Source organism: Protopterus annectens, chromosome 2.part0, assembly GCF_019279795.1.
Source record: "Protopterus annectens isolate FY-2018-M chromosome 2.part0, PAN1.0, whole genome shotgun sequence".
Classification (NCBI taxonomy): domain Eukaryota; kingdom Metazoa; phylum Chordata; order Ceratodontiformes; family Protopteridae; genus Protopterus; species Protopterus annectens.
Genome location: NC_056728.1, coordinates 413,302,999 through 413,322,476, shown reverse-complemented (window position 1 = coordinate 413,322,476; position 19,478 = coordinate 413,302,999). Strand labels below are relative to the sequence as shown.

Here is a 19,478-nt window from a genome sequence, read left to right as displayed (position 1 = left end):
CCCCACCTCCAAATTAAACACATCCGTCACTCCCACCGCAGACCTCACCGCTGTCACACTACCCTCGTACATATCCTGTACCACTCTTACATACTTCTCTGACACTCCAGACTTCCTCATACAATACCACAACTCCTCTCTGGGCACCCTGTCATATGCTTTCTCTAAGTCTACAAAAACATAATGCAACTCCTTCTGACATTCTCTGTACTTCTCCATCAACACTCTCAGAGCAAGCATCGCATCTGTAGTGCTCTTTCCCGACAGGAAACCATACTGCTGATCACTTATCATCACTTTCCTTCTTAACCTAGCTTCCACTACTCTTTCCCATAACTTCATGCTGTGACTGATCAATTTAATCCCTCTGTAGTTACTACAGCTCTGCACATCATCCTTATTCTTAAAAATCGGTACCAAAACACTTTTTCTCCATTCCTCAGGCATCCTCTCACTTTCCAATATTTCATTAAACAATCTGGTTAAAAACTCCACTGCCATTTCACCTAAACACCTCCATGCTTCCACAGGTATGTCACCTGGGACAACAGCCTTTCCATTCTTCATTCTCTTCATAGCTATCCTTACTTCCTCCTTGCTAATCCAGTGTACTTCATGATTTACTATCCCTACATCATCCAACCTTCTCTCCCTCTCATTCTCTTCATTCATCAACCCCTCAAAGTACTCTTTCCATCTCCTCAACACACTCTCCTCGCTTGTGAGTATGTTTCCCTCATTATCCTTTATCACCTTTACCTGCTGCACATCTTTCCTAGCTTGGTCCCTCTGTCTAGCCAATTGGTACAGGTCATTTTCTCCCTCCTTAGTGTCCAACCTTTCATACAACTCTTCATATGCCTTATCCTTAGCCTTCGCCACCTCTCTCTTTGCTATGCACCTCATCTCCTTATACTCCTGTCTACTTTCTTCATTTCTCTGACAATCCCACTTCTTCTTTGCCAACCTCTTTGTCTGTATACTCTCCTGTACTTCCTCATTCCACCACCATGTCTCCTTGTCGTCCTTCCTCTGTCCAAATGTGATACCAAGCACCTTTCTAGCCATCTCCCTTACTAGCTCTGCTGTAGTTACCCAGCTATTTGGTAACTCTTCACTGCCACCCAGTGCCTGTCTTAACTCATCCCTGAACTCCACCTCACAATTACCCTTTTTCAATTTCCGCCATTTGATCCTTGGTGCTGCCCTCACACTCCTCCTCCTCTTCTTGATCATCAACGTCATCCTACAAACCACCATCCTATGCTGCCTAACTACACTTTCTCAGGTCACCACTTTACAGTCTCCAATCTCCTTCAAACTGGCCCTCCTACATAAGATATAATCCACCTGTGTGCATCTTCCTCCACTCTTTTATGTCACCCTATGCTCCTCCCTCTTGTTAAAATAGGTATTCACCACAGCCATGTCCATCCTTTTCGCAAAATCCACTACCATCTGACCTTCTGCATTCCTTTGTTTAACAGCATACCTACCCATCACTTCCTCATCCCCTCTGTTCCCTTCACCAACATGCCCATTGAAATCTGCTCCAATCACCACTCTCTCACCCTTGGGTACAGTCATTACCACTTCATCCAATTCACTCCAAAATTTCCCTTTCTCATCCATTACACACCCAACGTGTGGAGCATATGCACAACAACATTTATCATTATACCATCAGTTTCCAGCTTCATAAACATCACTCTATCCGACACTCTTTTCACCTCCAAAACACTTGTAGCATACTGTTCCTTCAGAATACCTCCTATGCCATTTCTCCTCCCATCCACACCATGATAAAACAATGTGAATCCACCTCTGATACACCTAGCCTTACTCCCCTTCCATCTGGTCTCTTGCACACACAATATACCAACCTTCCTTCTGTCCATCATATCAGCTAGCTCTCTCCCTATACCAGTCATACTGCCAACATTCAAAGTTCCGACCCTCACTACCACAGTCCTAGCCTTTCTCCTCTCTTCCTGCCTTCGGCCATGCCTTCCACCTCTTCTCCTCCTTCAGCCAACAGTACCCCAATTTCCGCCAGCACCCTGTTGGCTAACAGTACTGGTGGCGGTCATTGTTAACCTGGGACTCGACCGATCCGGTATGGAAATATTTACTGGTGTCTGCATGAAATGATTTGGTGAAGTTTTACATCGGATGCCCTTCCTGACGCAACCCTCCCCATTTATCCGGGCTTGGGACCGGCACAAAAAAATGCACTGGCTTGTGCATCCCCAGTGGCAGTGGCAGTAAAAATGCAGTCCACAATGGGCGGTGCCTTTATAACCATTGTGTGTGGACCACAACCCCCTTCACAGTGTCTAGGGAGCATTACCTAAAATGCATACTGGAGCATAAATGTGACTGCAGTCATGCAAGACTTTCTCTGTGCTGTAGCACAAGTGCACATGCTGTAGTTACAGAAGCATGTACTATACACTGAGCACAATACTCGTTCCTTCTTCTGCCCCCATGCAGTTGGTTATTAAAGCTGTGGGCAATGCAGTGTGTGCTTCTCTTTGCCCACAAGGAAGTCACAACAGCCATATTTCTCTGCAACTAAATGTCACTTCAGCCCTTTGTCCCCAGTTAAATGTACCATAGGTGCTTGAGGTCTATATTATAACATCAAAGTCTTACAACTTCGAATGTTATAATATTGAACCCAGTAAAAGTGAAACACCAGAAAACCGAACAGTTAGAATAGCGAGTTTTTTTCCCAGGGAAAAAATTCACTGTTCCAACAAACATACACACAACACAATCACACCAAAATAACTACACACAAACACAGACACACACACACACACACACACACACACACACACACACACACACACACACTTCACAAAACCCTACACTAAACCATACATACACCACTAGCTATCCACTTACCTTAACCCAACCCTAACCCTAAGGTCCGTCACTATCGCACACTCACCTTACCCGCTCCCCAACCCTAACTCACCTACCCCACCCTAACCCTCACATCCACACAACAGCACACTTACCTGACCTGCACCCTAACCCTAACTCACCTAGCCTGCACCCAATCGCACACTCACATTCATTCGCACACTTACTTTAACCCGGCCCATAACCTTCCCTCCACAGTCGAGGAAATAGCAAAGCTGAAGAAACGGCCCATCGAATACTTTCCCTAGGAAAGTATTCTGTGTTCTGCAGCTTCGCTATTTCCAGTGTTAGCTCTACTGGGTTTGATATTATAACATTCAAAGTTGTAAGACTTCGATGTTATAATATAGACCCAGGTGTTTCAACCCTATCTGCAAATAAAGTTAACTTTTCTTGATTACCATACAAATTATATCCTTTAATTTCTGAGTCTCTTATTTTTTGCTAATGACTTTAAATATAATGCAAATAACAAAGGGGAAAGAGGACACCCCTGCCTGGTTCCTCTGTTCAGAAAATAACTTATCAGACAGGAACCTTCACTCTTTAATTGTTGCCTCTGACTCTTCATATACCCCCCCCTAATTAGCAGTATTATTGCATCAATGAATGCAAATGCTTCCATTGCCTTACTCATAAAATCCCAGCTTACTCTGTTGAATGCTTTCTCTTCGTCAAGACCCACAAACAATTGCAGTATTTTCTTACATTCTCCTTCCCTCTTGATTATCACTGGATTATTGTTGTCAAATGTTTGTCTACCCTCTAAAAAACCACACTGATCCATACCTATCAAATTTGGCAATACCTTTGCCATTGTTTCAGCTATTATACCAAAAACACTTTATAATCATAATTTAAACTGGAAATGGCCCTATATAAAGCTGATTCTGATGGGTCTGTACCATCTTTAGGTATTATAGCCACCACAACTTTTTTCAAGGATGTTGGTGCTTCCCCTCCTTTAAAACACTGTTAAAAGAAAAACAAAACCTTCCAGATCTTTTATCACTTTCATCCCTTCTAACTTCCAAACTTCCTCAGGAATACTACCTGTTCCTGGACACTTTCCTGAAGACTGATTATACATCACCATTTTTATCTCATCCCCTCCTACTTTAATTCTTAATTTTTGGGCCTCATTTACCTCTAACCTTGGTGTAATTAAGCCTTCCATAAATATTTCCATTTGTGCTCTTTCTTGATTTCCACATTTCTCCTCTTTGTATAAATTTTCATACAGTTTCCAAAATATCTCTGAACCCCCTAGTGGATGTCTGGTTATTTTTTTCTTGTTGAAGGCTCCCTAAGTTTGGCAACAACTCTTTCTACTTTTTATTGCTTAAGTCATTGTGCTAAAAGTTTTTGTGCTCTACAGTTATTATCAAAAAAATAGTTGCTTAATAGTAATCTTTCTAAACTCATGCATATTATCCAGATACTTCATTATTTTCTCTTTAGCATTCTACATTTGCACCTCTTCTTGTTCTGTGAGATCCCCCTTACTCTGCAATGCTCTAACCTTTGTCAAACTCTGTAATTATTACTACTCAACCATATATCTTTCTCTTTTATTCCTACCCGCTTTTTAAATTCCATTTTCATTCTATCCTACTAACTTGCTATAATATATGCAGATATTACTATCTTCCCTAATAATTCTTGAATAATGTCCACTACCCATTCCTTAAATTACTCTCTTTTTAATAGGTAGGTATCTACATTTTTATTGGTGTTTGACCTGAAGTAACTATTTTGGTGCATGCCAAAGGTTTCCATGAAATGCAAATGATCCTGTGAAATATAAATTCTATGTAGTGTAGATCAGTTACTGTACCTTGGGGAATAATATGTACATTATGTCAGAGTGCCTACTACTGAACTCAGATTTTCCATATCAAATATTTTCATAAAGTTCTTAAGAAATCTACCCTGTTGTTATATTTTCCCTTCTAGGTCCCCTTATACACCCTTATTACTGCAAATCAAATTTCAGTCCTACCATACAAGTAATATTCCCTTCTGAAAGCTGAGTTTTTCTCCCAAAATTTTCTTACACTCCATAACAGCAATTTTTGTTGGAATATAACTACATGGCAGCATAATCCTCCTCCTTTACCAAAAGCCCCTTACTACCAGAAATCTAATATTATTGTATTTTCCCTCTTCTATCAATAGTAATGCACCTCTAGCAATTAGTATAATTACTCCCCTTTTCATTTGTTCCTGATACTCTGCTGAATATCCATCTTGAAATCCTTTCTTTGTCAAATTTACATGCTCATTTCTTTCCAAATGTGTCTTCTGCAGCATTGCTATTCACACTATAATTCAACACTCTTTCCTTTTTGTCTACAGCATAAGGCCATTTTCATTCAAAGATAATATGAACAGTGTCGCTATTATGTTAGTTTTCATTCCCACTTATTATGCATGCCAGTTTTTTTTTCCAAATGTGTATTTCCAACTTTTGTGCCACATGCACACAATGTCTGAAAGGCTGATCTTTTATAAATTGTTTCTTCTCATCTCCATTTGGACCTATGTCATGTTTTTTAAGACTTTTTGTTTTAAATGAAAACCATCAAACAAAAAAATTAAATACATTTACAAAGCACCACATATCCTATTAACATAGAGCAAACACAAAAAAACTATGTGTATCTACAACAAAATGAAGTTTAAACCTTCAGATATGAACAACTTCCCTAAAACAACAGCTGCACCCACAGGCATTACCTAAGCTAAACTTAACATTATCAGTGCTAAAGTGCATGCTACAGCCAGTGTTTCCACTTACAAATTGCTGTCTGTAATTTTCTTATCTCTGTTCTCCTCCCAGTTGAGAAAAACAGCTTGCATGCTTTCAGAAGAGATTAATTTTAGCCATAAAAAGTATACTGGCTATCCTTAAATAAAACTAAAATATACACTGTTCTGTTAAATGCTAGGGGAAGCTGCTATCTCTTACTCACTCTCCATAATTTCAAACTTTAATTTTCACTGAACTGCTTGCCACTGCACCTTTAGATTTTGGATTTTCTTCAGCAATGAATGCTCAGAACTCTCAAGACTAAATGCTTTCATTTGCAGACTGCACATCTCCATGGAAAAGTAGTAAAGTACTCAGCAATTAATATTTGTAAATTTCACCCAGTAAAGAATCTACAGCTGTCTTCAGCTGCACGGTTCTTGACTTCCACTGAGCATATGATAATAGGAAAACAAGATAATATATTTGCAGATGTACGAAACTTAGCATTTTTCATGTCTTTTATAATTTTGTCTTATTTTTAAAGCCTAGTTGCTTAAAAATAACACCTATTTATAGCTTAGCCAAACACATTAATCTAGACATTCACCAGTGTAAAAATAAGAAATTATCTTAATTCTGCATATAATATAATCAGTACACTTTTACACCCCTCCCCTACCCAGGAGCCAAAGAGCACAGAAGATTAGCATTAAACTTGCTTGTTACACTGTAAAACCTATATTTCTTAGGACTAAAAATTACTTGATTACTTCAATATCTTTAATACTTGCAACAATTATTGAAAAGACTCCACTAATATTTAAAATACCTGACTACTTACTGCACAAATCTAATTTACTATATATATAAACATCCAGTTTAAATTATGAAATGTTTTATACAAATACTACTAAAAACAAAAAGTGCTTTACTTATAGTTGCTTTTTCCTCCTTCAGTGTCCTAAACATTAATAGTACTGTATATACTTTACAGTCCGCCCACAAGTTTAACAAGGTACAGTCTTGTTCATACACTTTTTCTTGCAAAGTCATATTTCACAAATGCGATTGCTGTTTTATACTCTTCCATTTATTCACTAATTTCAGTGTTGCTGATCATCTTCTTGTTCATCTCCTTTTCCCAACACCAGACACTGTCAAATCCAAGGTACTCCTGATTCTTCTTGTCAACTACTGTGCTGTTTTCTGTCTCTCAAACATTTTTTGTAACACTGGAAAAGATTTCACTGGTAAAGTCTCCCTATGAGCTTTACTCTCAGAAAAATGATAACAGTCCCCTTGCTTGCTGGCTCACCTTTTCTTGGATATTTTTTTTCTTTCTTCCTAGCCTGTGCTGCATCAAAAATGTCTTTGGAACTCCATGAAAAAATAATCTGAAGACAGATGGATACAGCAACTTGAATCTCATACTTCCTTCTTGATGCTCTGTGATTTCAAAGATACATTTTTTCTTCTGTCTGTTATACAGTAAATGATAATTTTCAACACTCTGCTCTCCCCAGTTTTAAATATATTGCCCTTCGGCAACAGGTTACTCACCATTAACTCTTTCTACTGGTGTGACAGCGTCTTTACTAATATAGTTCTTGGCTGCGTTCTCATGGTCAGGTTTACAGCATACACTCAATGTCCAGTTTCTTGCTGTGGAACACCAGTCCAGTTACTTACTTGTGCTTTCATAAAATGAATACAGTCTGTTTCTTCCAGTTTCTGAGGTACAACATAAAATTCATGTTTTCTCTGCATCCTCTGTCTTCTAACTCTAGTTCTATCAGTTTGTCTGAATAGCTAGATAAGTTTCTGTTTTTTCCAGCCTTTTGTTATTTGAGTCACTATATTCTTATTCAATTTATTTTAATCACCTCAGATTAGATTTGATTTACTCTTTCCTCTAAATTAATGGAAATCAACTCTTGAACCAAAGCTGAAGTTTGAACTGCTTTTTTCTGTACAGCTGCAGAATCCTTCTGAAACAGTCTTTTCTCTGCACCCTTTTAGGTTGATCAGGATTTCTAATTTTTTTCTTTGCTGGCATCCAAGCAGTGTACTTACTAGCCAGTAACTGAATTTTACATAAAAACAGTTTTAATGGCACTCCTTTTTCTTACTTTCTGTTTCCACACTTTGACAGCTGAAGTTAAGCTGCTGATTAATGTGCAGCCATCTTGGAATTCCAAAATATGTGTTCATAGCTAATTACTAGGCTAGCTGCCTAACCATCGTACCAAACCATCTTTAAAGATATTACTAGCCTATAAACAGAGGCCAGAATCAAACCCTGTATCTTCCATCTGTGAAGTAAAGGCCTTAACCAATATGCCAATCCAACAATGGAAATATTTTTTCTCTTGGTGAGAATCAAACCTTGCACTTATCTGTGAGGTAAACATTTTGACCATTACGCCAAGTGAGTGTTGACCACGAGAAAGGTATCTATGGGACCACAAAAGAAGGTTCTGGAAGGTTTCTGCTTGGTTATTATGTGCATAACACTGGTGTGGGTTACTTAACATAGGGTGTGTAAGAATAATTCTAGATATCTAGGAAGTGCTTTTTTCTGTCAAAGGCTTTGTATGGGTGGAGTCAGGATTCTACAACTGCTATCATGGAATACAAAGCTTCACAATTAAATTAAAAGAAGAGTAAAATGAACAATTTAAAAAAGACTGAAGAAAAGTCCTTCCCTGATGATGATGCAGGCCTTCAGCTGCCATAAGATATATCAGTTTGTGGCTGCACACATATAACTTGTTGAGACACACTCCAGAAAGGATAACAGCTATACCAATATAATCTAAAAAGTCTAACAGCTCTCACTGTCTGAAAATTTCAGTGCATACAGGCCTGGGATGAAGCATGTACCAGATGAAATGAGATCAAAAATAGAAACACTGCTTTAAAGAACTAGCATGAATTTCTGAAAATAATTCAGTTTAGAATAAACAATAATTGAAGACTGTCTCAATTTGTTCAAAATAGAAAACTGGAAAACAACATTTTTTTCAGAAAAAAAGAATGTTTTACAAAGGAGACTACTACAGTTTGATGCTTGTTTTTTTCTCCACGTTGTTACAGTTTTAGCATTATCCCTATGTCATTTAGGAAATATCAAATGTATAGCACACAGTTGTGCAGGTAGTACTGGCTTCTAAAATACGTCATGCTTTAGGGGGAAAACCACTTCAGGAGGACAACTGTTTCAGTAAACTGACAGACAGTTCTTTGTCAGTGAGTCCATTTTCGGTCAGCCAATAAATAAGTGTTAGCATTGCTTACGTGAGACTGTACATCAATCACAACATATCTATATGTTTTAAGTGTAAACCTGCAATTGCACATTTCTGTGCATGAAAATGTTCTACTTTTTTGGAGATTCTATATAGGGGTGTTTTCTACCCATTCATGCAAACAAATAGGATGTACTGCACATTTTGTGTAGTGTAGATCACATTTGACTGGATACTGGTATGCCTGTGTATGTTTGCTTGGTTTTTATGTATGGTACACATTAAAACTTACAACCAAATGCTGCTGTTTTTAGTACATCGTATTTGACGACATAGTTGTATCACTGTGTATGTGTATTTGTTCTTTAATATGCACACTTTGTAAAACAAACACTTCTTACCTTCTTCGACTCTTGCACACATCATATGGAATGCAAAGATAATAACGTTTATGAATGACATCATCAAGTGGCCTAAACACACATAATATCAAACTGTTAGCCATCAGACATAACACAAGAAACACTGCTTCAGTGAAAACCTGGCTTATTATGTTACCTGTAATTATAAAGAAGAAATCCTTCAACAATTAAAATGTAAACTTCTTTCCAGTTTTCAGAATTTGTTTCCAGGTGATCACATTTTGAATTCAAATGTTCCTTTGGGTTACTGATCCAAGCACACACATGAGCCATCATAGCTTCCATGTCAACTGCATCAATGACTGGAATTAATTAAACACAGAGAAACAGCAAAAAAAAAAAAAATGTTCATTAAAATAAAAAAAATCATAAATCACACTATTTCCATAATGGCAAACAACAAAGCCAGAAAATGAGACAACCATATTACTTTACATACAAAGACAACAGTAAGAAATTTGTAAAATGCATATAGTCCTTATCAAGGAAATTGCTCTGGGAAAATTAATAATCAAACTGTAGTTCTGTACTTAGTATAAACAGTGGATCTTTTCATTCATGTCTGTCTGATATGACTAATAGGTCCTCGATCTGCTTGTTGGAACCAAGTCTACAAAAATAGTTACAGCCTCAGCCCTGAGCCCCTTTAAATGTTATATTCCCATAATGCACTACTGTATGAAGCTACCTCAGTTCAAGTTTGTTGCCTAGTAGCAAAGGCAAGTTTTTATACACATTGGAAGATATGAATTGAAAAGTCCTTCAGGTCCTGTGGCATGGCAATTTGTATGGGATAGGGAGGGAGGGTTGTCATACCTGAAGGAAGTAGAGAAAAGATCTGACATTATGCTACGTACATTTCTACTACATTGCATTACATTCATTCCCTCTATCAAATCAGAATAATGGGTAAGAATCCCCAGCTATTAAAAAATATAAATGAATGGACTCCGACCATGGAAATGAACTAATTTAACCTGTGTAGTTATATAAATAAAGAAAAAACTTTGGTGTTGAATAACGTCCTGCACAGTAAGGTGACATTTGCCAATGGCAATTGTACCATGAGTAGGGTGGTCTACCTAGCTAAGTGTAAAAGTTGTGCAGAATTTTATATCGATAAAACAGAAAGAACACTAAAGATGAGAATTTACGAACATCTTTATGATATTAGTAAGAAAAAAGACACATATGCACTGTACAGACATTCCTTAGTTTGCCCCAATTTTAGAAGGTTCACCTTTGGGATTTTGGAAAAAATCAAAATAAATCTAAGGGGTGGTGAATGGCAAAGAATACTTTTAAAAAGAGAGTTAGTGTGGCAGTTGAAATTAAATGCCACATTTTTACCTGGATTAAATGATCAAGTTTCTATAGGACCGATTTTAAGAGAAAAGGCTGATATTTTAGCAGAATTATATGTGGTGTACTGTAGCGTTAATACTGAATGGTATGTAATTAAGTGAAAGAAATTATGCAAATGACCGTATTCTAATTTGGTATACAAGATGGTTGGAACTCAATTGATTTTATCTGATGAAGTCTCCTTGAGAGATGAAAGCACTTATGGAATGATTTTGGTGTGTTGTGTTTAGTGGTGTTTTATTTTAATATATTAAATTAGTTCATTTTCCATGGTTGGAGTCTGTTCATTTATATATTTTAATAGTTCTTGGTGGATACCACTTTTGTAGTTTTTCTAAGATTCTCCAGCTACTGAAAACTTGTGTGGAAACCTAACAGGAGACCTTTGAGGATACTGTCTCCATGGGAAGCACTAGACCAAGAGATAACAAATAACTTATAATGCTTCCCAAGGTGTGCAACATAGACCATGTTGCTACTGCACAAATCACATAATTTGAGGAATCCCTAAAAATGAGTGTGGAGGTGGCAACAGACCTTGTGGAATGGGTTTTGTATTTGTATGGCAAGGGATGACTGTGAGCTGAGTAAATGTACAAAATACAATCAATAAGCCACCTAGAATGGGTGACATTAGGCACTAATGAACCAAGCATATTAGATGCTAATGAAACAAAGCTGGGAACCCTTTTTAAAGGGCTTGGTTCTATGCAGACAGAACCACAGCTATGTAAGTAGGTTTACCATCAAAATTTTGAAACGCATCTGTGCAAGTGTTCAGAATGCTGAACTTAAATGTTGAAGTTTGAAATAATGTTTTCCCTAATGTCGAACATGGTAAAACTGGAGTTCGACATTTGCTATTTCCAGGAGTTTTGTGTGAAAACCCATTTGCCATCCAGGACGTAAAATGGGAATAGAATTTCACCATTGCAGATTCTGTAAAATAATTTCTGACATTACCAAACCTTGAAATCAACCTTTTGCAGAAGTGTCAGTTGAACGGATGCATTTCAACATTTTGATGGTAAACCATGTATGTACTTCCAGGGTATATCAAATGTATTCAGCTTTACTGGAATTGTCTGGAAAAAATATTGGTAAATTGATAGGTTGGCTTATATTTGCATCAGAAGCCACCTTGGGAACAACAGAAGGGTTAGTAAGCAGCGAGACTTTGAAGTGTCCTTGTGGAAAACCAAGACGGGAAAGACAAAGGATAGAGTCTGCAATTTTGAAAATCTCATAGCAGAAATAACAGCCACCAGGAATAAGAATTCCCAGGAAAGAAATGCCAAAGGAGCTGAATATGCCTTACAAATGATGACTTAGTTAAGGCTTCCAGCACAAAATTGAGATCCCTTGGATGAACTTGTGCTTTGACTGGAGAATAAAGAAGAAAAACTACTTTTAGAAAGGCCTTACAGAGCTTGTGAGAAGCTAAATAGCAGCTTTTGTAACCACAGTGGAAATTTTAGATAGCTGCTAACTGCACTTTAATAGCAGAAAAACTGGATCTCAAGTCAAATATACTTTCTAGGTAATGAAAAATGTCTGGAATAGGAGCAGTGTGAGGGTCTATGTTTTGTGTTATACCTCAAACTGTGATGTGCTTTCACTTTTCATGGTAAAAAGTGGACTCCTTCTAGGATGTGGATAAATTCCTGTCTAAGTCACAGGACATGGTTGAATCACTGGCCAACACTGTAATCGGAGAAAAGAAGAGGTTAGTCTGAAGCTGTGAAGATCTGGCTGAGGATTCCTGGATGGATGAGACAGCAGATCCTACCTGGGATCCATGGTTCAGGGTGTTCCCTGAAGTAGGGACTTAAGAAGAGAAATCAAATTTTCCTGGGGCAATGAAGATTACTGTGTCTTTGCATCCAATTTCTTTCTGCAAAAACATAGGCATCAGGAGTAAGGGGGAATATGCATACAGCAGCCTGGGAGGCCACTGGTCGAGTAGAATGTCTCTCAGTGACTGTCCCTCTTGAGGGAATCACAGCAAAAAAGTTGTTGCACTTTGTGTTGAAAAGGGAAACAAATCGATCACAGCAAGTTAGGCCCAGCATGTGAATATCTGAAGCGCTACCAGTGGATTGAGAGCCCACTTGTAAAGCATCAAGGTAGATCTGAAAAGCCTGTCGGCAAGATAACAGACCTTTCCGTGACTATGCATTGCTAGCAGAAAGTGATAAGAAGGAATCACCAATTTCTACACACTCTGGCTTCCTGACATAAGGACTATTATCTGGTTCCTTCCTGCCTAATGATGATGGTGTACCACATCACTGTCACGTTGTCAGTTTGGGATATGGAATTGTATATTCTCTGAATATTATCCTCCTTATCTAAGAGTCCTGCATGATGATCTATTCAGTACGGTAGAGGGAAAAATGACCATTGGCTGCCTCCAGAGGGGAGCAGTATGGCAGCCCTTCACTGATGGTGAAGCTGCCTGAGAGAAAGGTCCATGATATCCCTAGTTCTGCAAACACCTCGTCTTCTGAGTCTGCAATGTTACCTCTTCACTGTCCCTGATTTTCAGGGATGTCCCTGATTTTGACTCAAAGTTTAACTCTGTCCCTCTTAATCCCTCCTAAAACTAGTGACTTTTGGAGGAAAGGTGGTGAATTACACTTAATGAATAATGACAATAATTAAGAGTTATAAACTTCTTTTACTTCAGAAAATGTGTATTAATTCATATGCTCTGATTCTGTCAATGTTTCAAGTTAATAGCACTAATATTTTAAAAGTGTCCCTGATGTTTTCTTGACTTGTCCCTGATTCTGTCAAAATTTGTCCCCAATTGGTTGAGAGGTCTGGTCTGCATCCATTAATGCACTACCTCTGCTGCAGCCACCTCTCTCAGAAGTAGATTTAGAGGGGTGATGATTGTCATTTCTGAAACAGAGAGATTTAGGTCCCTTTTGGTTCCTATGATGTGATCTTTGAGGGCGCTCAAATTTGACTCCCATGGTAGAAAGTGTTTTTCCATCTTGCTTACACTTCTGCATCTTTTTCTTCACAAAAGGACCAACCAAGGATAATCCATCATAGGTGCATTTGCAAAGGACACTTTAAAGTTGTCCGCAGAGTCACAAAGATGAAGACTTGATGCCGCATAGTAATACCTGCTTCCACAGCATGTGCCACTCCATCAGGAGAATTATGCATGAGCCTCATGAAAAGGTTAGAAATATTCAAATTCATGCCTAGAGTGTTTCCAACTGTTCTCTGGAATCTGATGTAGGTGGTCTTCTTAGAGAGGCAAATAATTCCTGCACCAGATCCCTCTGGATGCAATTAATATGAGTGGTGTAGTTCAAGGGCTTAAAAGTGAATGTCTCTGAAGCATGCACGCACTTGCCTAACCTGTCCATGCTACTAGATTCCTTATTGGAAGGGTGAACAGGAGCTGTGTCCTCTGTCAGCTCTTTTTTGGAGGCCGCTGCCACAATAATGGAATCAATGACTGGACCTTTGGCCCAAAACTGTCTTTCCTGGGGGGGGGGGGTCTGAGAATCTTGTCTGGCTTGTGGAGTACTGACTTACAGGTATTGAGCATTGATGCATTAACCTCCTCATGGTCAAATTAATACAGTGGTTCACAGGAGGGACCTCAAAATGAACATCCATACCCTGGGAAGGTGCGCTGGTGAGATAAGATCCCTTTTGCCACATTAACTCAAGAATATTGCTGAAGGTGGAATCTTCCAGAGGGGATTTGGGGAACCCTCTTGATCTTCCGAGTTAATGTCCATATTGACTGACTCTGATGAGCAATCGATGTGCCAACTTTTACACATCCTCTTTCTTGGATTATCAGAGGGAGGATCTGACTCCTCAGAGGATACATTCAGCAGATGAGTAGTACTTTTGAGGCCAGTCTTTCAGCTCTGACCCATGGATGCATGATGAGACTGAGACAAAGAAGAAAGTGAGTCACAGGGTGGAGCAGACACCTGGGAAGCTTGTGTGTCTATTCTCACTGGAGAAACAATGATCTTCTCCATAACCTGAAAGGCCATACAACCTCATCTGGATCAGAAGAGCCAGCACTGATGGCCAGGTCAACCCTCAAAGAGGAAGAGGTGGGCAGCACTGAGGAGGTCATCCCTGAAACTGAGAAGGTGGCTGGTCTCAAGGAGGGAATTGGTGCCAGTGTCTCTGACACCGACAAGGGAATATTGCAAGACAACTTTGAAGATGGCACTGAAAATACTGCATCAAGATGGCATCTCTGAAACAAACTCTATTCCAAGGGTCTTAGGGTCAAGAGAGTCAGATCAATCCTTCTGGATCCAAGACAGAAACACCAGTATGCAGTGAGGGGACAGACTCCTAAGGTAGATTCAACCTTGAAACCACTGACACCAAAACATACTGGGGGAGGAGCTAAGATGGGAAATGCATGACCTTCACTATCCACCCTCAAGACAGAGGGGAACTGGAGGACATCCATCTTCAAAAATACCAGCATCATGTGATCCAAATCAGCTTCTGAAATACTCCTGTAGAACCTGAAGGACCTTAAAGAAGAAGAAGATGGAGGCCAGGAACGTATGCAAGTCAACTCTCTCTCTGTAGAAGTCATAATTAGTAATCTCTTGGGGATTTGTTTAGAATGGCTATTAACTCTTATAAAGCCAGGGCTAAAGTCAGAGAATGTGTCAGTGATTCAGTTCTAGGTGTCTTCAGAGCCAAAGACGGCTCTGAATCCTCAGCTGTTCATGTGCTGGGCTCTCCTTTCTTGATTCTTTGTTTTTTAGAATGTCTTTCTTTTTCTGTAGTCTTCTTTGGGCTTGTCATCCTCAGAATCAGGAGGCAACAGCCCAGTAATGATCAATTTATTCTTTATGTTCAAGAGGGCACAAAGCCCAAAACCTTTGCAAATGGAACAATACACAAACAGATGTTCCACCCCCAAGCACACCACACACAACTCATGGTTGTCTTGGGAGGGAATTCTGTGGCCACACTTTTGGCACTTCCAGAAGCTTTTTTCTTTCTCTTTGTTCATATTTAAACACACACACACACACACACACACACACACACACACACACACACACGCACGCAGGCACACACACGCACACCATGCACTCACACATGCACATGTGCTCACACGCGCCCACACACGCATGCACACATGCACACACACACACTAGCATAAGGTTCAAATAGTCTAATCGTCAATAACAAAAAAAAAGAGCACACTCAGTAATCAGTACCTAAGATCATATAAAGAGTAACACCACAAAATTAAAAGGTAATGCTATTTAAGCTTCAGGAACAACTACACTGTAAATTTTCTCTCTCTTTCTTTCTCTGTTGTTTTTTCAAAAACAGGGAGAAAAATAGTGACATCAGACCAATGTCTGCCTGATGCCAACAAGACGAAATGGAAGAGAGAGAAAAACCTTTTCTTTAAAGACTACATAAGTAAAAAAAAAACTTTTGAAATATAGAATATAATTAAAAAAAAGAGAGAGAACAGTGAAAATGTTTGAGGAGGATCACATCTTTCAAGAGGCGATGACCTGTGTCCAAACACTGTGGTAGCAAGTGAGATCTGATATAGCTTCACATACTAGTGCATTATGGGGAAGACAAAATTTAAAGGAGCTTGAAGCTAGAGTACTATTTTTACAGCTTGGATCTGACAAGCGACTTGAGGACCCATTAGTTGGATCAGATGGATGGGATGAATAAGATTCTTTATTTCATAACTTGCCATGACAGTAAATCATAAAGGAAGTCTAATCAAGACTCAAGACTGTTTCATCTTAATCCATCTGATATTGCTTCAGGCACTGAAGTGACTTGCTACCACTAATGGCTTCATAGCCAGTATACCTGCATAGGGTCAGCTCATTCCATCCTTATGTCTTTGTTACTTAAAGTGAAATGATGCATGCTTTTAGACAAACTGCAGAGAAAGAAAGAAAGAGAGAGAGAGAGAGAGAGAGAGAGAGAGACGGTCAGGTTTTCCAGAGAATGTGATATTTTACTAAAGTTTAAGATAGCATGAATAACACTTCCTATGGGTAAAGAGGGACAGAATGAGATCTGCTTACACATTAAGATCCTATACAATTATTTTCCCGACTTTACAGGCATCGGAGCCAGCAGCAGCTAATACAACCAAAATGAGTTTCAAAACAGTCAACAACAGACTGTGCAACAAAACTATTATGATATCCAGTGATAAGGAGGCAGTTCAAAGGATGTTAAGAATATGGAACATGGGGAACTCTCTGTGAACTAAAAATATGAGATAAAATCCCCAGCTCAAAGCAGGACTGAAGTGCTATCCAAACAAAATCAGGCAGCCTGCCCTAGAAACAATGATTCAGGCTGCCCTACAAACAATGTCCATGTAAAATATTTCTTAGAAAAAAATTTGAACTCCAAGTAAAAAAAACACAAAACAAAAATAAATATTAACGAGCCGACACACGGCCAGGTTAAAAAAAAACTTGAATTTATTGTAATATGGTAAGCACTTTCGCAAGTATTCCACTTGCTTCTTCAGACAACTCTCAAGTTCTATCATAAGCTTTTAAAACAATTCAAAAATAAACTCAGCAATAGCAACTTAGTTATGACATAACTGATACTTTGTTTCAGCCCACATACATTTTTAAAGTCATATCCTGCAAGCCAATACCTATCTACAAACACATGCATTTTAATATATTAAGAACGCATTTCTTTATGTCATAGTATTTAAATACACAAAACTACATATAATAAGCATATGCATTTATATTTATATATATATATATATATATATATATATATATATATATATATATATATATATATGCTGTCATATTAAACAAGCCATTTTAGTCTACATTCATTCTTAAAATCCCATCGCAAAAGTCATTACGTAACTACGATCTGCATTCTTCTCGCAATATGTTAAAACAACACTTCTTCATATCACTTTATTTTAAAATTAAAGACATTACTTAAAGCAACTTAAAAGAAGCATATACGTTCACAAGTTTTCAAAAATTATCCTTGTTTCCCATCTTTTCTGACCTAGAGCAGTCCAAATACAGGCTTTGCTGTATTCTGGACTTTTGGAAAGTTCCTGTGTTGCCCATTTCCTTTCTTGGATAAAGGGAGGCTTCTTTGTTCACCAGTGGCAGTGGGGAGCTTAGAGCAGCCTATCTATCCCTGGAGGAGTGTTCCCAGCACAAGAATTTGGTAGTCTTTTGGACGTTTTGGGCCAATTTCTAGCTCTTTCAAGTCCCACCTGTATAAAAACCGCTTTAACGTGGCTTTGTGTGATTTTGCGCATGGCGCGGCATCAGGCAACGCTGCTTAATTGGGTTTAAACCATTCTTGGCTCCACAAAGTCTGCTCTTCACTTTTTCCCTTAGAACTGATCTAGTTCTCATAATAAATACTCTATTCCTACTCTAAAGCCTGGCACTTGCTCACTAAAGCAATTATATAAGTCAGCACTAAAAAATTAAAAGCACTACACCCTCACAAACTCCTCTTGAGTACCTTGTTCCCCATTGGCCCTTTTTTCAATTATAAAGGAATTCCCAATACTATTATAGCATGTCCAAAGGTCAGTTTCCTCTCCGGTCCAGCTGGTGAATCTGGGAATCTTGAGGCAATGTTACAACTGCCTCATGTACAGAGACAACCCTCTCCTCCTCCCAACAAATGCCAACACATGTGAGAGATGCAACCATATAGCCAAACTGGAGGCTAAACTCTCTCAACTCAGTACTGGCATAACCACTCAGGAGGAGAAGGAAACCACACTCACTACAATTCCAGTCTCACATAGACCTACCACGACAGCAAACCAAACACACAAAAACATACTCGGAGGCTCTAAATAAAAATCTGCCTAAGCAACAGAGACCTCCAAAGCAGACACCCAAGCAACCGCTACCCCAAAACAAAACACATGCAACACATAACTCACAAAGCCAGTGTGCCGAACAGTCACAGCCCTTAAGGCTAAACAACACACCTGATACACTTGTAATAGGTGACTCTATCGTCAGGCACACTGATGTCCCGCTCACCAGGCTGAACAAGGAGAAGGTCACGGTGAGCTGCCTGTCGGGCGCTAGGATCCGCCACATAACACAAGCACTCAGGTCACTCCACGGCAAGTACAAATATGACTCAGTCATTCTCCAAGCTGGTGTGAATGACCTGAGGCGTACCTCCCTGGACTACATGAAAAGAGACATAGAGCAGCTCTCTGAGCATGTAGCCCAGGCCGGTATGACCCTGACCTTGAGTAGCATCTTACCCTCACCAAGAATGATGCCATAATATGAAGACAAGATGATCAATTTCAACAATTGGCTTAAGTATTGGTGTCATTCAAAGGGGATCCAATGCCTGTCAGCCTGGGATGACATGCTCGACAAGCCACGATGCTTTGCTAGGGACGGCCTGCACCTGTCACCCCTGGGCTTTCGGATATTGGCAAAGGCTCTTGCCACCCCCATAGTGCCTTTTTTAGGCAAGGCTCAAAAGACAAACCCACCTCCATAGATATCACAAGGGATAAGAAACTAAGAGTAATGCTACTCAATGCCAGAAGTCTAAACCTCAAGATGCACACACTCGAAACTCTCCTTAGCATGGAGAACATCGATATCTGTGCAGTAACAGAAACCTGGTTGAAGGCTCCCGAGAGCACCCCAGCACTACCAGGTTATACCTCATACCATGTTTTTCGGCCCCAAAACTTGGACCGAACCA

General features: G+C 39.2%; 1 protein-coding gene across 2 annotated transcripts in view; it reads right to left on the bottom strand.

Annotated features, from left to right (window-relative positions):
* NMRK1 (nicotinamide riboside kinase 1) overlaps nt 1-19,478 on the bottom strand; it is a 785,964-nt gene that overhangs the window by 240,459 nt on the left and 526,027 nt on the right. For both annotated transcript variants that reach the window (XM_044060845.1, XM_044060846.1), the window contains exons 6-7: nt 9,493-9,658; nt 9,336-9,407 (exon numbers count right to left, since the gene is read on the bottom strand). In XM_044060845.1, the coding sequence (XP_043916780.1) occupies nt 9,336-9,407; nt 9,493-9,658 (238 nt within the window). The remainder of the gene's footprint in view (nt 1-9,335; nt 9,408-9,492; nt 9,659-19,478) is intronic.